Source organism: Larimichthys crocea, chromosome II (genome assembly GCF_000972845.2).
Source record: "Larimichthys crocea isolate SSNF chromosome II, L_crocea_2.0, whole genome shotgun sequence".
NCBI classification, from domain to species: Eukaryota; Metazoa; Chordata; class Actinopteri; family Sciaenidae; genus Larimichthys; species Larimichthys crocea.
In genome coordinates, this window is record NC_040012.1 from 8003612 (window position 1) to 8025012 (window position 21401).

A 21401-nucleotide genomic window follows, 5' to 3' on the forward strand; every position below is an offset into this window, starting at 1 on the left:
AGGGGAGATGTGTGAGGTGGATTGTGGACAAAACAGACAGAGTACAACAAACGGGGTGAGGGGAAGAGGAAAGAAGCGGGTGGGGAGAAAACAATAAAAAAAAATAAAACATAAAATGGGTAAAGATAATAAGCAGGAGAGGGGAAAATTAACTAACAGACTACACGGTGTGGAGAAAGAACAAACGGACTAGAGTCCGAAGAAAAGCGCAAAGAGAAAGACCAACTTAAAGATGACGGCGTATGAAGAGATGAGAGAAGAACGAGAATGAGGATGAACAAAATCTGGGCTGAAACATCTGGCGGAACACAAAAGAGGAACAAAGAGAGGGAAGCGGGGGGAAAGAATGCAAAACACTTGTTATGAAGCGATGCAATGAGGGATACTGAGTCCAAAACCAACAGCGAGAGATACCACGGCAAAACTGGCAGAGCGAGAGCTAGCACGCTAAAGGTTTTTATTTTTTTTTTTCAACACATGCCGGTGCACAGCCGTGTGTGAAAGTCGTGTCTTGATGCAAATTGTTTTCAGACATTACAGCATTTAAAATACACTGGAGGCATTCAGAGGCTTCGACGAGCTTTTAAGACGCCCATGGCCTTTGTGGTTTTTTTGTAGCAGTGCCCACATTTTTATTTCTTTAAGTGAGAAAGTAGCAGGAACTTTATGTGCCAAATATGTGTTTCTAAAAGTTTGTAACATTCTCAAAGAAAGAGTGTGGGACTATTTTATTTAATTATGACTTTTATAGCTTGTAATTATGACTCATCATCTCGAAATTATTATACCTCGTACTTTTGTCATTGTGCAAAGCTGCATCTTTGAGTTTATCTGGTGATCCTGATGTTTGTCACAACAAAACAAGATGCCTTGAAATTATCTCGTGAAATCGAATAATTATCCAAAACGACATGAAGATCTTATAATTACGAGATACGAAAGTCAACATTAGCAAGAAAACATTTCCTTCACTTTCAGGATAATTATGAGATCAGATTTATATTATTTATGGTGAATTTATTGGTGAAACTTATTTCTCAAGTGATATGCTTCTTACATTCTTCAGTTTTAAAAACCTGACTCCTTCAGTGTTCGCTCTCTGACTGCTACTTTTGAAACTATTCTACAACTTGAATCATCTTCAACAACTCTGAAGGAGGAGAACAAAATTCTTTGAACAGTGCGAGTTGTTAGTTCAGTGTTAGCTTTGACTAAAACCCCAGCTTCACCCAGACCCCCCGGCGAGTCCAACAGGCGGGGAGCAAAGCAGAGACAAGTCACTGGATGGATGAGCATGGAGGCAGCCTCGCTCTGGTTATCTCTACAAAGCACATTGGGGTGAGAAATGCTCGAGAGCTGTTTGTTTTATTCCATACGACAGTCTGGCTGATTAGAAAGAACATCCAGATGTCTGCCTGATCATGGCAGCGCCAGAGATAATGAACCACTGCTTTGGAAGAGTACACAGTATGTTGACATGTTGACTGGAGTCAGAAAAAACAACAACAGAAAGCAGGATGCCAGCCAGCGAGGTTCTCACACAGCGCCATGATCTCTTCTTTATATATTACTGAACACAGTTGTTTAAACAAGTGCACTATATTTCTATGCTTCATTCCTTGGCAACGGTTTGGAGTAACCGATCCACGTGCGTCTCTCGTGATGATATGTTGTGTCAAACATAATAGCTACACCGTTCACGTGTGAGAATGAGTCATCAAAGTAGAGTTGTGTAGCGAGCTGTAAAGAAGAAAAATATTTACTCAGCTTTATCATGCCAACTTTCACTATGTCAGGAGAAAAAAAAAAGCTTTGGATCGAGCCAATGGAAGAAGCTGCCATAAATGCCTTTAGTACTTACTCCATTCACCAAGCACCCTCCTAAGCACCCTCCCTTGGCCCTGTCTGACTGGAAGCAGACGGCTGCAGACAGTGAGTGCAGGAGGGAAGAGGAGGAGGAGGAGGAAGCAGGCAGGCGGCTGGCTATGAGGATGTGCATGGAGATCGATGTGGATGTGGCGCAGCAGCAGCAGCAGCAGCAGCGAAGCGATGGTGGTGGCGGTGGGTCAGGGGAAGTGTGGCGGTGGCAGGTGGCGGTGGCGGTGGCGTGGCGCCAGTGTGGTAGAGCTGGGTGGCTCATGTTGAGCAGGGAGCCTGCTACATCACCCTGAACGTCTTCTTGAGGATTTAAATGATAGGTTCGGATTTTTTTCAAGCGATCTCTAACCTGTCTGACTGTAACAAAAACCTGAAGGATGAAAATGAACGCTTGTCCACCACAGGTCTGTAACTCTTCTGACACCTCCTGCTTAAAACATAACATGCCAAAATTATCACGAGACCCCAATTTCACGGTCTGTATTCACAGACGATCAGATCAAGTGAACTTTTGCCCTTCTGCTCCACGGGAGCTTTCTTCCTCCCTGAACTTCCCTCAGGACGCTGTTTCACCATCTGACAAAGTGACAACTCCCCACCTGTTGTAGCACAACTCACTTCGACAGAGGACAAAACTACAGTCCTCGCCTTATGCAAAAATGAATTCTAATGTCTGACAAATGTGACTTCAACTGTATTAATTAAGCTGAATAAGCTGGTAACTTTGTCCCGGTAAGACGTATCCCTCCACCACATCTCATCTCACCACACTATCCAGAAGAGGACTGAGATATTCAGCAAAATAACCTTAATTTTTGCACGATAGTTGCTCTATTAGCTTATGCCTTTGCACTTGTGACACGCCTATAACATGGCTGGAATTAATATGACAGTTTTAAAAGAAGATTCAAAAGTTGTGTTATTCCATGCACCTGATGCCTACATTACCCACAAAGCAACTCGACCTCTGACAGATCCGTCGGAGGTCTAAAGCTTCTGTGAAACAAGGACTATTGATCTTCTTACAGTGGAGCTGCACCGCTGCCATTATTGAGAGGGAATTACATTGGACCACCGCTGAATATTGCATTAAGACTTGACTTGAAAAATCCGAACTATCCTCGGGAAGCTATCTGCCCACATCGTATGAGATTCCCCTTGACAGGCAAGATCGATGTATGTGTTTGGCTAAAGACGTACAGCGCTGCCTCTGTCTCTAATTAGAGCTGATTTTTTTAGCACACAGTGCTGACTTAGGATCTAATTTAGTTTATTTTGGCCTAAATGGTCTACTAATGACTGCACACTTAAGGCCATTTAAATCAAAATGAATTCTCACATTTACAATACACCAGCGAGCAATAAACCATCTGGTGCGATATTATCTTCCTGCGACGTATCGACAACCAGGTGGGATGCTTTTGAGTTTGAATGCTAATCAATGTTCTTATGAAATATTTTAAAAGAACATCTTGTTGTGACGTCTTAGAAATCTAAAGACTTCTTCCCATCATGGTTATTGGCATACGAGCTGACAGGCCTTCCGCCTTTTTTATTGATGTTTCTCCTTTTTTTTTGCAAAAGAACGAAGCAGCCACACGAAAGAAAACATCTCCACGTACAGAAAGATGTCACCTTCAAACTCAGAGTTGAACTTACCTGGAAGTCGGTCACCAGGTCTCTTCCAAAGGTGCCAAAGGAGAGTCGGGGACATGGAGGTGCACGTGGACAGGAAGCTGCTGGACTCTGTGAGGTTTGGCATGGGGGACAGATCATCTGTCCTTTCTCTCAGCCCCTCTCCATATGATCCAGCTTCTCCCCGAAGATGTGCAGCTCAGTACGGAAGGCCTTCATGCGAGTTTGATGGTGTCCAGAACTTGGGTGTCCGGTTTGTTTCCGGAAGCCGCCCCTCCTTCCAGGCTTTCCCCCGTCGTCACCAGCAGCCTGCCCTCAAAGATCAGACTGTCGGTGTCCGTGATCAGACGGTCCACCGTCTTCCCGAGCCTTTCCGCCTCACGTTTCACGTTGGTGAACGACTCCGTTCTCCCTCCTGCGTTGGCCAGATCAGTGGCGCTGAGCTCGCTGCCATCTGAAGGTTTGTGTTCCGAATCCTGAGGTGGTTGTCGTTTTCTCAACAGATCTTCAGGTCGCTCTCGCCCCCGATAGGACCCCTCCCTCTTTGGATGGAGGAGGAGAAGTCGCCTTGCCTCCTCATCCTCAGCGGCTTCTCGCCGGCCTCCATCGCTCTCTGCGTCGCTGTCTCGAGGGCTGCCGGTGCGCAGGCCAGGTTGTGCAGCCAGGTCGCAGCGCTGGACGTTGGACATGAGGACTCGGTTCTCGTACTGCAGCTTCATCACCTTTCCGCTCAGCTCGTTGATCTGCATCCTCGCTGATTTAAGCTCCTCCCTCATCATCCCGCTGCTGGAACCATACCGTTCCCCCCATTACCAGGTTTGAAAACCCTCCCTCACTGCCCTCCTCACCAACAAGCCCAGAGCTGCTGGTGGGCCGAACTTGAAGCGATTGAGTTCAGATGTCAGCTGCCTGTTGTGGTCCTCGATCTCTGAGATGGAGCGGCGCAGCAGCTCAGCCTCCTCCTCCACAAACTGTAGATGCCGGCGTAGCTCACTCGCCGACTCCAGCGCATCACCACCGTACGGCGACGAGGGCATGCTGGAGAAGGGTTCCCGCCCGAAGCAATCTCTTTCGTTACTGACAGCGGATGTCTTCTTTTCCGTCGCAGGCTTCGGTTCTCCACTTCCAGCTCCACAATCTTTCTGCCCGGATGTTCGCCTCCTCTCCACCAGCTTGAGCCGCAATCTCAGCTCGGCCTCTCGAGTGGTGTGAGGCCTCCACCAGGCACTCGGCCAGGGGAAGGACTGTCCATCCCCGTAGACTGACTTGTACTTCTGTAGCTCCTGTCCAGTTCGTCCTTCTCTCGGCCCCGCTTCGCCATCTTTTTCCTCACAGGCCGGACTCCTCTTTGGCAAACTGGAGCTGGCACCTGAGGTCTGCACTGTCCTCCTAGCAGGGTGATAGTGACGAGGGTGTGCAATTAAAAACTTTTATAACAAAAACCCCCGGAAAGATCAAAAAACAATGCCGACTTTATAGCTCATTTTCCTACTGAAGATGTAAAATACAGTCACAAAAGATGTAGTTTCAATTTTTAAAAAGGCTAAATAATCCTAAAACAGATGGAAAATGTAGGATATAAATTACTATCAACTTGTAAATCGAGCATTTTCAGCCGTGGAGTTATCCACATTTGGTGCTCTGGTGATTGACATACTTAAAATAATCTGCAGTGTGTGTTCACTATAATGGATGAACATGTCTGTGTGGTTCTCTGATGTGTTTTTGGACAACACTGATGCTTTATGAATAAGATTCCTGTTTTCTATAACTGCTTATCAATATCAGGGATGTGCAGGGCTTGAGACCGTCCCAGCTGGCATTGGGTGAGAGGCAGGGTACACCTGTTGATGAGTCTGTGATGGTTCTCATCGTCATCCAGGTCGTCTTTCTTTGAGAACGGTAAAATCTGGGGCAAACTCAACCTCCTAGAGACTGAACAACAATTCCAGCTTGCCTCACAGACTCCAACAACCAGAGCTCAGGTGACTTTACAAACTCGGACAACAGTCGAGTCAATAATCCTGCCACAAATCTACAAACAAAGTCCAGTTGCCCTAGATTTAACCCTTCTTGGAGACAAAAATATTAACCTGCATGTTTTTGACTGTGGGAGGAAGCCGGAGAACCCATGCAAACCTCACACAGAAAGGCCTCAGGCGAGGTTTGAACGGGGCGTCAGTAGCTCAGTCTATAGTAACATGGCTTGGCCGTCCATCCTCCAGTTCCCAAGTATGGAGGGTGGACTGGTAGCTGGTGTCAGCTCACCTACTGGGCCACACTCTTGCATGTCTATGAGCCCTTGGTTGTATTTCAGGCCATTGTATGCAAAAACTTGTGTATAAAAAGAATAATAAATCAATAAAGTCTATAAAAAATCTATAAAATAAATACATAAACAAACTAGTGTGAGGTGACAGTGCTAACCACTGCACCATGAAGAAGACACATCTTATTATCATACATTATCTTACTTATGTTATATCGTATATATCTTTGATACACGGGCACAATACTTGTCAGTAGCATCAGTTCATTGTTGGTTTTGGTCTTTTCATGGGATTTGTTGACAATAAGAAAAGAGAAAGGGGGCCACAATAATATATTTTTACCTGACTCGTGGACTTCTTGTCTTTAAATGTTTCCCTGCTGCCTCGTCTCCTCAGTGCAGTCTGCAAAAGACCAAGAATCATAAGTAATCATAGTAATATACACGTTATACTAATAACTAAACATTCTTCTGTTATTCTGCGGTGCATGTGCAGAAATTATATAAACCTTCACACAAGCGCGCCAATGAAAGCAATAAAAGTGCCTTTGTGAATTCAATATTGCAGATCTCTGCAGTTTTAAGATGGTATTGATATTTCCATACATCACAGTGTCAGTGTGTATACAGACATGCGCAATAACTGACAATCACAGTAATGACGGTGCAGTGTCACATCAACGCAGTGGAACAAATGGGTTTCCTAACATGTACACCAACTCTCCTAATGTGAAGCAGACTCACATGCAAGAGGCCAGAATGAATCTCTGTGGACATCTTACATAACGTTTCCATCATCAGGTCAAAGCTAAGTCTAATAAGGAAGTATTTACTCTAATGCACGTCATGTGACATAATTACTGCACACAGTAACGGTAATAGCCGGAGTCAAAGGCCAACATCTGTCAGTCTAACTGGGAGTAAGTTGAGGGGAAGAGTGAACGGATGCTACATGAGATTTACATGTCACTCATCGTCCCTTCAAGATTCAGTATTAAGTTCAGAAAATATACAGAGGGCAGATGATGAGGATGTTCAGTCACGTCTCACGTCGGATGAACGATGCATCAGGGTGCTTATCCCGGCTCATATTCAATGACACATGGCGTTTCTGTAACTCTCTGGAGGGAAACATCTGCCTGTCCAGTGGTGAAATCTCTCCTATGGCTAATACTATGAATCGCACGCAAAGCCCGGATAAAAACAGTGACTTCTACACGCCAGCTTAGTCTTACCAACTAATAAAATCATTAATTTGTATCAAGTCTGCGCACTTTCTTCCACCATGCCACCATACCTCCGTGAGACACGGGAAAAACTGACAATCACTGAGAGAAAGGAAAGGAGAGAGGAAAAATTAAGACAGGAAGAGAGGGGAAGGGAAGAAATCCCTGTCTGTGAGCGCAGAGTGCACAGCTTTCAAGCGTGAACCTTTTTTTCCACGAACAGAAGGCGGCCCTGGCAGCCGAGTTATTTAAAGGCTCTGACGATCAGTTAAGCCGGGCTCCTTTCTAGGAAGCATAACTTGATATTAATATTTCCGATCTCAAGGTTGCAATTGTATTTTAATGTGCTGCCACCTCATACGAAGTCAAACAGTCAAACTGTTTCACAAAGGCTGCAGCGGATGAATAGGTGATTAAATCAATTTTGGATTCATTGTTTAATCTACAGTATAAAATGATCAAAGTTATGCATGATTAACAGCATGGACACTTTGATTGACAGGTAGGTGCTGTTACAGATGGTTTGTTTGAGGTCAGGTCTGCTGATGATCCACGTCTTTGCCCTTTTTCACATTAGCCGGGAGTCGGAAGAGGCAGCTTCTAATGTGACAGCATTCAATTCAATTCAACTCTGGTGCCATATTCAAAGTGTGATGAAAATGTTGCATCGTCTGATCTGAAAAGATTGCAATCGTAACTTGCAGATGACTCTGCAGCGTGCAACTCCGAGAGGGGAAGTTTGGTTTTTACCCCAGTAGACTTGTAAATAGTTTGTGGTATGAGAGATGATCTGTACTGTGTGTAAAGTTAAATACAATTATACTTTTGACATAATGTGACTTTGTGGTGTGTAGTGATTCATTTGACATCATATTTTGTATTTTTAGATTTCATGCAGTTAATGAATTGATGATTGATGATTGTGTTTTTCTGTTTGTAAACCCACCTGCCTCGAATCGCCACCTGACGGGCGATTTAAGTATTTTAAATGGATTTAAATTCCCCCCCCAGTTCAGATTAAAGTTAATGAACAGAATAATATTCATCAGTGTTGCAGCTGCTGCTGTTTAAGAGCACAACGATCTTCTTCTTCTTCTGCTTCACATAAAAGCGTAAACTCTTCACTGTACAATCTATGTTGCCAGCCAAAATAGACCAGTAGGACAGTGTGAATCATTCATGGCCAGACGGACGGAAAGTGTGAGGGTGAACCTGTTTTGCCCGAAGCAGTGACGGACCTTGACTCAGTCGCTGGCTCTGCAACAGGAAGGGAGCGCCCGCTTAGAAACAGCACCAAAACATGAACACACAAAGAGATGTGTGCCTCCTGTTCTGAGTCTGTGTTGTGAACTTAAACACGAGTTCACTTCTGTGACATTTTGAGTTTCTGTGATTAATTCCCTGAAGCACCGAATCAAACGTACGGTACACATAAAATTTAATTTAGACGAGCTGAAACCTTCTTTCTTTTGCTGCTCAGAAGATCTTCAACACATTTCAGGATCAATATTTTCAAATTTGCCTTTCATCAACGTGTTATTGAAGAACATACTGGATTTATGACGAGCTTCGAGCGTCTCTGTCTGCCCTCTTGTTGCATTCACAGTCTCTTTTGAAACAGTGCTGGTACACTCAAATCCACTATGAGCCCATAGGCTGATACTCCATAGATTTTTATTTTTTTTTGGCCTGGCATAAATTATATAATGTGTTTGACATGTTGTTTGATCTCGTCATGCCACAAACGGCCTGAATTTCCTTTCAAAGGAAGGTAAACAGATTTGTTTATTCCCATATTTTACTTGTCACATTCAATTTTTCCGTCACATGTCACTGAGACTGATGACACACCGCCATTGTTTACCTCATTGCAAAATCTTCTCCCATAATCCTCCCTGCACACCCACATTGGCTCATATCGCACTCCATCCTCAGGGAACCATAATTTTTTTTTCATTTGATGATGACAAACTGTAATTCAGGGTTTACGCTGGTTATTTATTTACCAGTTACATCAGACGTGTGAATCAACACCCGTCCCAGATAGCTCCCGTCCCCCCCGTCCCCCAGGTCCAGCCTCAGCTTTGCGTCTCCGTGAGTATCACCAACACCAGTCGTGCTTTAATTCCCGGGCCCTAGTGGCAGACCTAATCTCTCTGGGGAGACAGCGGATTAGACGGCATCTTCTGCAAAGCTCCTCAGAACAGAGACGGCCACAACCAGGGATCCCTGCTCTCTCAGTCTGACCTTTAAATATGGGTTACTATAGAAAATATGATTAAAATGTATCTGTTGGGTAATCTTATTATTTGAGATATGTGATTAGAATTTACAAGAAGCAGCTCATTTACTGCATTTCAAATTATAAATACTGAAATAAGCAAAAAGAAAAAGCTGTCATCCCGTTTTAACAGTACCCTCATGTGGGTTCAAGTTGTTCCGATACTGGTACTGAAAATGCCTCCGATACTGCCTAAAATGTGAGATCGGGTATTGGCGATTACGCCGATCTGATACCACCTGGGATCACATTTCCAAAGGTCTTACAGAGGAGCTGCTGCTAAATGTAAATGGACATCAGAGAGAGTAGGCACACCTGATCACTCTGTCAGGATCAATGAGATTAGCCTTTCACAAAGCGAGGTCGCATAAACAGAGCAATGGAGACACAGAGGGGTCATACCTGCAGGGTCACAGGTTTGATCCCTGTAACAGATGGCGTGTTTCTCCATACTTAAAGATAAACACTAAACGTCCTCCTGAGTCACCTCTAGTCTTTCACACTGCCCTCTGACACCAACTGTACTGTGGTACAGTTTATTTGTGTTTGCGCTTCAGCTTTGCACACCTGTAACGCTATCAGACTCACGATGAAGCGTTAAAAAAAAAAAGGGATCAAACTTGATGCAGCAGGATCACAGACAGTATAAAACACAGAGCTAGCCACCTGTAATGGCAACTACCTGTCAGTTAAAGCAGCCAAATTGTTAATTCTGCATAACTTTAAGTCTTAATATAATTTGAACAGCTGAGTTCTATAAAAATTCACCCTCAGTACAGTTGTCATGAACGGGGAAATTAGCTATAGAGACCAAAACTGTTTTTTGTACCAGGCTGTAAACATGTTTATTTCTGCTGTGAAGTTGGAGACTGACTCATTATGGAGCCAGCTTCAAGTGGACATTTGGTGAACTGCTGTTGTTAGCTCAGAGGTTGCCGCTTGAGGAGAACCAGAGATGTTGTCTTGTTGACAGACATTCTTCTGTTTTGTCAAAACCTGGTGCCTACATTACCCATCATGCAAATCCACCGCCAACAGTTAAGTGATCAATAACACAATATTAACAAGAGTCTAATATAAAACAATCTGGTAATTAAACTGTTCAATGAAACAAACAAATCATTAAGATAAAAGATGAATAAATGTCAAACATTCACGTCATAAATCTTGAAGGCGTTGCCTTTTACGCTCTAAGAAATTATGTTGAGAATTTTTTATTTTTATTTTAAAGACCAAATTGTTAATAAAAAAAGAATAATGAATAAATTAATCAATAATGAATGTCAGTTGCACTCCTAATTGAACAGCACTACCAGCCACCATCCACGAGTGCTGCTCCACATATTTAAATTTGACTCAAACCACTGGGATTATTTCTGCCTCTTTCCTGAGCAGCTCTCCCGCTGAGTGTTTGTTGCAAAACTAAAACACTGATCTGCAACACACACACACACACACACACACACACACACACACACATACACTGCCCTGCTCTTTGTGCTGTATTTCTTCCACTTTGACACACAATGGCACTCATGCGCACCAAAGGCACAAACACACAGACAAATCTCTTCATCATCATCTGAATGCGCAGCTCTCACAGGCCTGTTAGCGTGGGGTTCGTGGCAGTCAGTCATGCAGTCATGCAGGCTGGCATGGGGCTCCAGCTGGTGTGGGAGGCTGTAGCACTGGTGTGACTGGTTTAACTCCTCTGAGGCTCTGCTAGGCTTCACGATTAACAGACTGTAGTTACACAGTTGTTACCCTGCTGCGACTGAATGAACCAGGAGCTGTGACTGACTGCATTTCTTTGGCTTCCTCCTGGACCCCTCCATCCCTTTATACTGCGTCTTACTCCCCTCCCTCGTTCCCTCCCACCTGTTTTCTTCTCTTCTCTGTTCTTTCACATCTACGTTCTCACACATGTCACACATAACGGACATCTGAAAAGTCGAGGGGAAGATAATGACCCTTCTGAGAGACAGCTCTAAACATCAACGTGAGCCCAATGTAGCTGCTAAAAACATCCTTTATAATTAATTTGATTAAGTTTAAAGTGTGTATTTAATGTATTTAAAGTAATGGTGCGTTTCATTTGGTCACCTGTCACTGGCACCGTGTCCCCTTTACGTCCCTCTAGTTGCTTTAACTTCAGGGGGATACATCAGAGCGTGAGGAAGGAAGTCGGTGAAGCTGATTTTATTACATTATCTTATCAGTCAGACCGAAAACTGCACTGCATTATAAAAACATGCAAAGGGGGTCACCCTGGTGGTGGTTTTATCAGGACATCCCCTGTTCAAGTCCAGCCGGTGATCTTTGTTGTTCTTTCCTCGCTCTCTACTGTCAAAGAAAAGAAAAGAAAACACAACGGGCTGCATGGTGGAGGCTTGTTGCTCCAGGTTGTGAGAAGCTGAAATACCACCCCAGGATTCCCAGTTTGAGTAATGTATCTTCTTCTAATTTAAAGGTTTTTCAATGCAAAAATGCTAAACAGCAGTATAGTTCACTCTTCAGGAATTTGCTTGATGCTGTGCTCTGCTAGATAATGTCGTCTTGTAATGCAACAGGTTTTACTGGACGACCTTGTGTTTTGTTGCCTGATCCCTCCATGTAGACAATCCCCTGGACAAATGCAGAAACCTCATTGAAATTAATGATGAAACTACAGTGTGTTTTAACATGACGTGACTGCAGCAAGATTAAAGTTTAGAATTAGAACCTTTGGGCTGAAGTAGCTTTGAAGTGAAGGTAAATTCGGGGTAAGGATTTGGCTTTAATGCCCTGAGCCTGTAAACCCTGTCGTCCTCCCAGCTAACAAACTGAGTTACCATTAGCTAACAGCAGCTACAGTTGACAGGACACCAGAGAGAAAACCTGAAAACGATTTCTCCATAACATATGATCCAGTTTCAGCAAAATCAGTTGGTGGTGTGTTACGACAGTGACACCCTTCTCCTGAGCATCAACGTGATTTTAAACATGCTATTTTATGGTCGAAAAGTTGCACAATGTAGCTATAAGTTTTGTCACGTCATGTTGAGGATTCGAGTTTGACTTTGAAGTTAATGATCCTCACAAATCCAGTTAGACAGTGTGTGTAAGGCTGCATGTTAGGGTGTGTACGCCGAAGTAAAACATTCAGGAATGTGCACGGTGTGCATAAGAGAGTAATTTATGTCCAGTAATTACTTCCAGGATTACTCCACTTTGTAGTACAATTAGTGAAGTGTCACAAGTCACCATTATGGTTTTTGAAGGTGTGATAACTTCTCTCATCAGTTAGTGTCTCTCTGAGTCTCAGGGGAAAAATATTTAACAGATGAGCACGAGCACGTCGTTTGATAGGTAACATTTACTCTGAAGGAAAAACATGCTGCTGCAACACTCTCACTACAAGATCTTGGAAGAAAAACTAGTGTGTTCACATGGGAACGGGAGAATATTGTGTACTCTGACTACGCCTGTTTGTGTAAGACACCGAGACATTTTTGGAACGAGTGCTGGATGACATCGCACGGTGACATCAGCACCATGAAATCCCAGTGTGGAGAGGGAAAAAAATATATTTTTGGGGGGGGTTGGAGGATGAGTAAGAACGGGAACACAGCGAGTGTATTTTCGGCAGCATCTGTACTCAACAGCTTGGCCTATTTATGATTTTGCTCAAACACTGTAACACACCGCAGAGAGCAGCGTCTGGCTCCGGTAATGGGATTTAACAGGAAGTGTGGTGCGACCAGCGAAACGGGGCGGGGGGAGGAAAGGGGGGCACAAAAGAAGCTGCGACGGCCGCTGGATGCAGATAAACCCTCTTCTCATCCCTGACAGAGAAGCCTAAGACTCCAACACAACAGCATAAATATCGCTCACCCGGCGGGAGAGCTCAAAAGAGATAAGTCGCTAAGAAATGTTCAGAGGCAGATTATATTAGTGAGATCTGAATGAATGAACACTCACTCTGGACTCTAATCCGTTTCAATGAATTAATTAATGCATATAAGTGCTCATTTTATCGTTTAATTAAATTTTTCTCCATCCAAGGACACAATCTGATGCACAAGTGTTTTCTTTCAAAGCTCCTGCTACACGGTGATTTACGGCACTGTGTTATTTTTATACGGACGATCAATCTTTGGCTTGCAGCACCTGCAGTAGGCCTGTACAGTCTAAATATACTGTATCTGGATCTGCTCCATCAGCCAAAAACGAACCCATGCAACCCATTGGAATTCAATTTGCCCGCTGAAAATGGTGCACAAACCTCCCGTAACGGCTACAGCAAAGCTACTGTGAATAGCTGTGGCAGTGATATCTCAAAAAAGCCCTAAACCAATCAAAGCTAACTGAGTTAAAGTGATCCAGTAGAGTGCGCTGCTCGGCCGATGTGCACACGCGTGTATGTATCTGCAGTCTCGAGGCTGTCTGGGTTTATGTACGTCTGCCAGTATGTGTGTGTGCACACGTTTGGCAGTGAGACAGACTGAATGCAGCAGCCTCTGAGGTCATTCCAATGTCAGGCCATCCCCAGCGGATGTGAGCATCTTGTAAACAGACTCCGGCCTCTCCATCGCCGCTGCATCTTGACATCAATAGCTCCAGAGATTGCTCTCCTACCTCAGTGGCGAATGTGAAATCCTTAAAGATACAACCAAGAGAATTATGCTTTTAATCAGAGAGCAGAGCTTCAGAAAGGATGCTACACTCAGGACTGAACATCAAACCTTCCACACATTAAGAAATCTTGTTTATCTGGTGAAAAGATGGGCATGTTTTGGCACAAAAAATACGCCACTGGTCAGAATTCATCCAATGATCTTAAAGCTACAGTAATCAATATTATGCTGAGCCGCTGCTCCTTCATGTCGAGCTGATGTGGTTCGAGCATCTGATTAGGATGCATCTTCATTTGGAGGTGTTCCGGGCACATGCAACTGGGAGGAGACCCTGGGGCAGACCCAGAAATCACTGCAGGGATTATATAACTCATCTGGCCTGGGAACGCCTCAGGGTCCGCCAGGAGGAGCTGGAATGTATTGCTGAGGAGAAGGAACGTCTGGAACGCCCTGCTAAACCTCCTGCCACCACGAACCAATGTGAGCACTTGTAACATGTAGCAATTTTCAGCCCGTAATTTTTTTATTTTGGTCCACTCTCACCTCCCAAATCCAGTGTACACTACCTGCTCAACATCAAGTGACAGTCACAGTGAAGCATTTAGCAGCTACAGACACAGGCACTTTCTTTTGGAGTTGGTGTAGAACAAAAGAGCTACAAAAAGAGTGAATACTGGACTTAAATTTGTCAGGTGGACACAAACGCGATGGCAAATGAATAATAATGCTGGGTGATAATCAAGTGGCAACCTCCGGGGCTGGGAAACGAAGCCAATGTGGACGTGCTAAAAAATGTAATTCCTTGAGCACCTGCTTAAGACAGGCTGCAGAAGTGAGTCAGTCTCCATAAGCCCCTATGTTAAAATGTCCAACTTCACAGCAGAAATTGTTTGTTTTTTTAGGTTCTCTATAGCTAATTTCACTGTTCATTATAACTGTACTGAGCCTGTGCTGCTCAAATTATATTAAAGCTTAAAGTTGCACAGTTGGCTGCTTAATTGACAGGTAAGTGCCGTCACAGGTGACTTATTCAAGCACCCAGGCATTATTCGGCCGCCTCAGGTCAGCTGATGATCAACGTCTTTGCCGATATTTAGATTAGCCGAGAGGCAGAAGAAGCAGTACATCCAACATAGCGTGAAAATTCAAAACAGCGCTTCAGAAACATACGGGTGACGTTATTCATGTTCATTGGTGATAACATGTGAGTTTACAGCTTTAGGTAAAGACATCACAGCTATAACTGCTGCATTATGAGGACAAATATCTATCACTGGGTACCTTGCAGTATCTGAAGTGTTCATTTTTGGGTGTGCGACAGTAGAAAGTTGAAGCATGTTGTGGCCTTTTGCTGCTAACTATCCTGTAACTTATTTTCAATTTTATTTTTTATTTGTATTAAATCACAAACACGCTCAAGTATTCTCAAGTCCAGAGGTGAGAAACGTGTTTTGTCAGAAGGTTGACACTAACAAACTTCTATTGATATCAACATTTCTTAATAGCACGATACTGAACATTTTGCTGCAGCAAACCTTTGTTAATATTTCTGACATAAGGAATTAATTGATAATTAGCCATCGCTCCTTCTTCCAGTCCTTATATTAATGGCTGAAATGTGATAATCGTGTAATACGGGAAATCCATGATGATCACAAAAATCAAATTAACTGATTATCGGATTATCTGTCCGCCATATTTCAGACAAACTGAATTATAACTTCTCAAGATATCTCGATAACGAAGAGGGGCTGAAAACACAGCATCATAACAAGAAGCACATTTACAGGGCTGTGAATTCACAGGTGTGTTATATGAGGTGTCAACAATGCTGCTATTCCTGTTCCCCGCAGGAGACTCGTGGGTCCTATAGCAAACTGAGAAAACATTAAACCTCGTAGGAATCAACACCGGTAGCTATGGCGACCTATACGCAGGTTATATATCATGCGCTGCAACATGAGCACATAATATACCCGCCTGTGTGTGTGTGTGTGTGTTTGTGTGCGTATAATTTAATGTGTATGTGTGTATGTGTGTGCAGAAGGTCGCATGTGATCAGCCGAGGGTCACTCCCATACGGTTCCTCTTCACCGAGCGCGCCTTGACCTCCAGTCTGGGACCCAACATGCATTAAAGAGCAGCACAATAGAGCTTTTATGGGGCGTGTCACTCCGCTTGACAAATCTCCCTGAACAACCCAACAGCCTGGCATGCTGCTCGCAGGAAAAAACGATGCCAACTGGCGCAAAGCGAAGGCACAAGGTTGACACGACTTTTAGGTGAAAGAAATAGTGAGAAATTCACAGGAGCGTGTGTTTTTTTTTTCTCGACTAATCCCTCGTACAGAACAGAGCAGTGTTAAAACAACAAGACACGGTAATTATCTGCTAATAATAATTATCCCTTTTCCTGATTAGAGGATGAGGACTAAACAATTTAGGAAACATGAGTAGCTCCAAAGTGTCCTCCACAGTAAATCAGGTTGAACAACATAACACAAGATTAGCCTTGTGATTAGTCATTGTGTGTGTGGTGTGTGTGTTGCGTGCATGATACATTAACTTGCTGGTGAACTGGTTCTCCAGTTGTGCAGTGCTGAATCTGCAGATCTCACAGTAAGGAGGGAGCAGGAATGAGGGGAGGTTACACTTCAGCGAGCGCTCCCATTAGCAGGTTTAGCTTCTCTGAAATGTATAATTACAACCAGCTCCACCTCAGGGTCTCTTCATGATACGCAGACCGGCAGGATTCATTTATATTCTAGTCATTTTAGACATGTTAGCTAAAGATATGCCCAGTGAGTGGTACAGTTATCTGCATAGGAGTAATAAATGATGAGGAAACTATGTATTGAGGCCTTTAAAATCTCCAGTGTGTCAGATTTAGGGATCTGTATGACCAGAATATGTCAGTAACATAATATATGTTTTTATTTGTGTATAATCAACTGAATATAATAATCATTTTGTTTTTATACCTTAAAATGGACCATTTATATCTAAAGATGCTCCGTGTTCTCTATGATGGAATTCACCATGTTTCTACAGTAGTCCAGAACAGAAAAACTAACTCTTAAAAATTCTAATAATTAGGGCCCGAGCACGGCACGCTGGGCGAGGCCCTATTGGATTTCTAACGCTCAACAACGTTTAAAAGTAAATCGCATTTTCGATGGCCTATATGTACTCAAAAACTCATGAAAATCCCCCCAAAGTCGGGTGTAAAATTACGCATTTTGGGGGCCTCGCACATGGACGTGGAAAAATGGCTCGACAGCGCCACCTACATGTATGTTTTCGGAGGGGCCCCTTGCCACGGTTTCATCCACGTGTACGAAATTTAGAGGGAGTATGTAACATACTGAGACACACAAAAAAGTCTCTTGGTGACCCGGGCTACAGCGAAGCAACGGCGCCCAATTTTTGTCAAAGTTGGCCTTTTCGTGTTTTTGGGGTCATTTCCAGGGGTTGCATTTGAATGAACTCCTCCTAGGGATTTTACCTGATGTGTGAAACTTGGCGTGTTCTTAAGGCACAGAGTTATGAAACCAGAGTTATGAACCGAATTGTAGAACATGGCAAGACCTACAAAAAAGTCTCTTGCAGCAATGGGCTACAATGGACAGGAAGCGAGATATTTAAGGATGAAAATCACCATTTTCGGTGTTTCGGGCTGGTTGAGAAGGGGTCATATTTGAACGAACTTCTCCTAGGGATTTTATCTCATTGACTTCAAACTTGGTAGGTGTGTTCATATAGACTTCCTAAGTGAAAGTTATCAAAATGACGAATTTTGAGGAAACGGTGTGGGCGTGGCCATCCATAAAAATAAAAATACACCTTTTATTCACATCGTATTTCATGACAAAACTTATTTTATACGGCATTTTAGGGAATTATACAGAAAAGTGCAATTTTATATTATGATGAATTTACAGTAAATAATGTTTATTTTATACGGCACCATATGATATTTTCATAGGTTAATGGCAAAACTGTGTTTTTTTAATACCATAATGCCAGCATTTACCGTAAAATCAATAGGACTAATTTCTTTACCGTAATAGCAGAAAAGTTCAAACCGTGTTTATTACCCTAAATTTTGGCTACCACAGCGGCCAGTTTTTGAGTGTTATTGATCTTATATTAACATGAAAACAAATAAAAGTATATTGTCACGGAAGCTAATCGATTGGACAGTAAAACATCTATCTCATATTGTCCTGGGAGCTGCATCCTGATCTTGTATCCTCTAACGAGAAAATTCAAGCAAGAATGATGAATCCCTTCAGGAAAAAATGTGGCGTTGTTATTAATTAAAGTCCAAAATGACAAATGACAGTGTAGTGGCGATAGTAAGGCTCAAGCTAACACGAGGATAAAAATCAACAAGAAAAGAATGAATGAGCAGCCCGTTTCTCCCTCGACAGCTACCACGTAGCCCTCGGTGAGCGCCATGAGACTGGAGTGGGCAGCTCCCAGGAGGCAATGTGAGTATAACTATGAATGAGCTGCAGGATGGTGTTTTAAAAGAGCTTGCAGACTCAGCAAAGACCTTCCCAAGGGAACGCAGGTGTCGAAAAAGAGACCAATATATTGTGAAAGGCATTCACTGCACTGCTCACTGCTCTGTCGGGAGGTCATCTCATCTAAAAAGCTTTGCCCCACACCAACCGTTCACACCTGTGACTTTAACGGAGGCTAAAAAAAAAACAGAAATTCAACATGTCACAAGAGTCGACCCGTCCGTGGCGCAACACACAGCTATAAATGACAGTGTGACTCAGACAGGCCAGGAGGAGGGAAGAGCTGCCATGTCGTCTGCCTTGCAAACTCCTCACGACAGTCCACAGAGTATTCTGGGACGGCAGACGGCTGGCAGTGTGCGTGGTGTGTAATGTGCAGAGATAGAGAGCCGTTTAAGAGAGGGCATGAGAGGCGAATGTTGCTCTGCTCATCATGACGTACAGAGGAGACGGATACGATCCGAGAGTTACACTGACTGGAGGCCCCGGGCAAAATAATGCTGACAAATCACAACTGGAAAGAGATACGGCTTTTTCTCATGCTGTTCCTGTCATAACAAATCACGACTCTGACATGTAAAGAACAGAGTTCAACTCTTTTTTTTTTTATGATTTATGTGACCTGTCTTGTACCAGCTGAGATAGAAGGTCTCTTAAAGGATAAAGCTGGATTTACTCTATCTTTAAACATTGGCACATGCTTTTGTCCAAAACAAAAAAATCTTCAACCCTTTGTTGCCATCTGCAAATCCCAAGAAAACATCAAAACCACAATGAATTGAGCAGCAGCCTTACAAAATTACAGCGATAACCAAGAATTGCTTCCAAGGCAAAGGAGCCTATCATTGATTACCTAGATTAGTTTGTGAAGTTACAGGTTACGATTTAAAAAATGTTGCATAACGTAACGTAGCATAGTGTAACACAACGTAACGTAACACAACGTAACGTAACACAAAGTAACGAACACAACACGTAACGTAACGTTATGGAGTCTTTTCTCTTTAATGTAATGCAGAGAATTCGATGAAAGCCTTGAAAAGCTTATCAAGGACCCCATCATCACTACCTACATTACTTTGTGAAATTACAGGTTACGTTTTAAAACGTAACGTAACGCAACATAATATAGTGTAACGTAACGTAACGTAATGTATTTTATGGCTAACTTAGCAGCCCATCCTGCTTTTTATTGTATTTTTTACTCAAGATAATTATGTTTGACAAACACAGTTAACCGTCATCCTAAAAGTCTTTCTCTTGTAATGTAATGTAGAAAATTTCAATGTTTAACCTGCCTTGACTATCAAATTGTGATCAAGTGCTGAACTGACAGTTGCTTCTTTTGGTTGGTTGCTCTGGTGTTTTAACTCCCACTAAATGGATTTAATCTGTCATTCAGACACACCACTGTACGGTGGTACCATTTCTCCTTTGTTTTTTCTTGCAGATTCAGCTTTAGTTCAATTCTTTGTCTGATAGAGCCACCATTGACTCTTCTGTTCATTGAAAACAACTAATGTGCTGCTGTGAGCATGAAAACGGATCACTTTTATACCCAAGAGGATTGACTGACTCTCTAGAATCCAAATGTTAATGTCATTGAAATCTTACATTGTAACTGTATCTATATACTGAATCTATTTTCAATCCCTGGCGTTAAAGAGGCCTGCCCTCCGTCCCAGTTCTTCTGTCTCCGGGTCAGATTATTCGATTTTCCTCTTTCAAACCATCCATACCATGGCAGCCAGTGATGGACAGCCCGGCCAGGCGATGGGTCGTTAAGTACTGTGAGAAGATTTCATGGCTTTACTACCGTTCAGAAGGCAACCACGCAGTGTAGCCTCGGACTGTGAGCCAGCTCTTTACCATTAATTATTAGAGTTGAAAGAGTTCAAAAGGTTTTTGTCTTGGATAATATACAGTAGTCTGAGTTTACAGTAACGTCAGTGAGTAAGACTAAAAAGTGTACTTGAAGAAGCATTCAGGAAAGAAACAACAGTGAGAAGTTCAAACGTGGATAGAATGAATAAATAAAAAATAACCTGATGGATTTTTTACTTATATGTATTTGTTACTTTCGACTAAGCAAATAGAGACCAAAACTCTTTTGTTGTACCAGGCTGTAAACATGTTTATTTCGTTCTGCTTTGAAGTTGGACATTTACATGGGGACTTATGGAGATGCCTCGTGTTTGTAGCCGGGCTCAAGTGGCTGTTTGAGGAACTGCAGTTTTTGGCACTTCCACATTGGCTTCACTTCACAGACACGGAGGTTGCGGCTTGCTTAGGACTGACTGATACATACAACAAGTAGTAGTCTCAAGTAGACGATGCTTTATTGTAAGGAATCATTGCCTCTTGATTTAGATAATAAAAATGATAATTATAAGATTATAGCTGCAAGCAGTTCGGGCCCTCGCACATGTGCGCACGTCGAAATGTGCGCATGTCGACAGCTCTGAGAAGGTGCTTCCTGCCGATTTCTTCTTTGAATGATTTTTATGGATGGCCACACCCACACCGTTTTCTCAAAATTCGTCATTTTGATAACTTTCACTCAGGAAGTCTATATGAACACACCTACCAAGGTTGAAGCCAATGAGATAAAATCCCTAGGAGGAGTTCGTTTAAATATGACCCCTTCTCAACCAGCCCAAAACACTGAAAATGGTGATTTTCATCCTTAAATATCTCGCTTCCTGTTCATTGTAGCCCATTGCTGGCTGAGGTTTCATAACTCTGTGTCCAAAACTGTGGCGGGGCTGCCTCAAAGAAAAGTTCAAGGGGGTGCTATGGAGCATTTTTGCCCTGCCCCCTAAATGATATTATGCAGCCGAATTGTGCATAATATTGGTCTTAACAACCACAAGAAGTTTCAGACAGCTCTGAGGAAGTATATGATAGCCCAACACTGCCTGAAAATCAGCCAAAAAGTCAATGGAGTCTCTTTTTTTTTTTTGGAAAA

General features: G+C 43.0%; 1 protein-coding gene across 1 annotated transcript in view; it reads right to left on the bottom strand.

Annotated features, from left to right (window-relative positions):
* The window catches only part of mtcl1 (microtubule crosslinking factor 1), an 82450-nt gene that overhangs the window by 33944 nt on the left and 27105 nt on the right, over positions 1-21401 (bottom strand). Inside the window, exon 4 of the mRNA XM_019268904.2 lies at positions 6126-6185. Within this exon, the coding sequence (XP_019124449.2) occupies positions 6126-6185 (60 nt within the window). The remainder of the gene's footprint in view (positions 1-6125; positions 6186-21401) is intronic.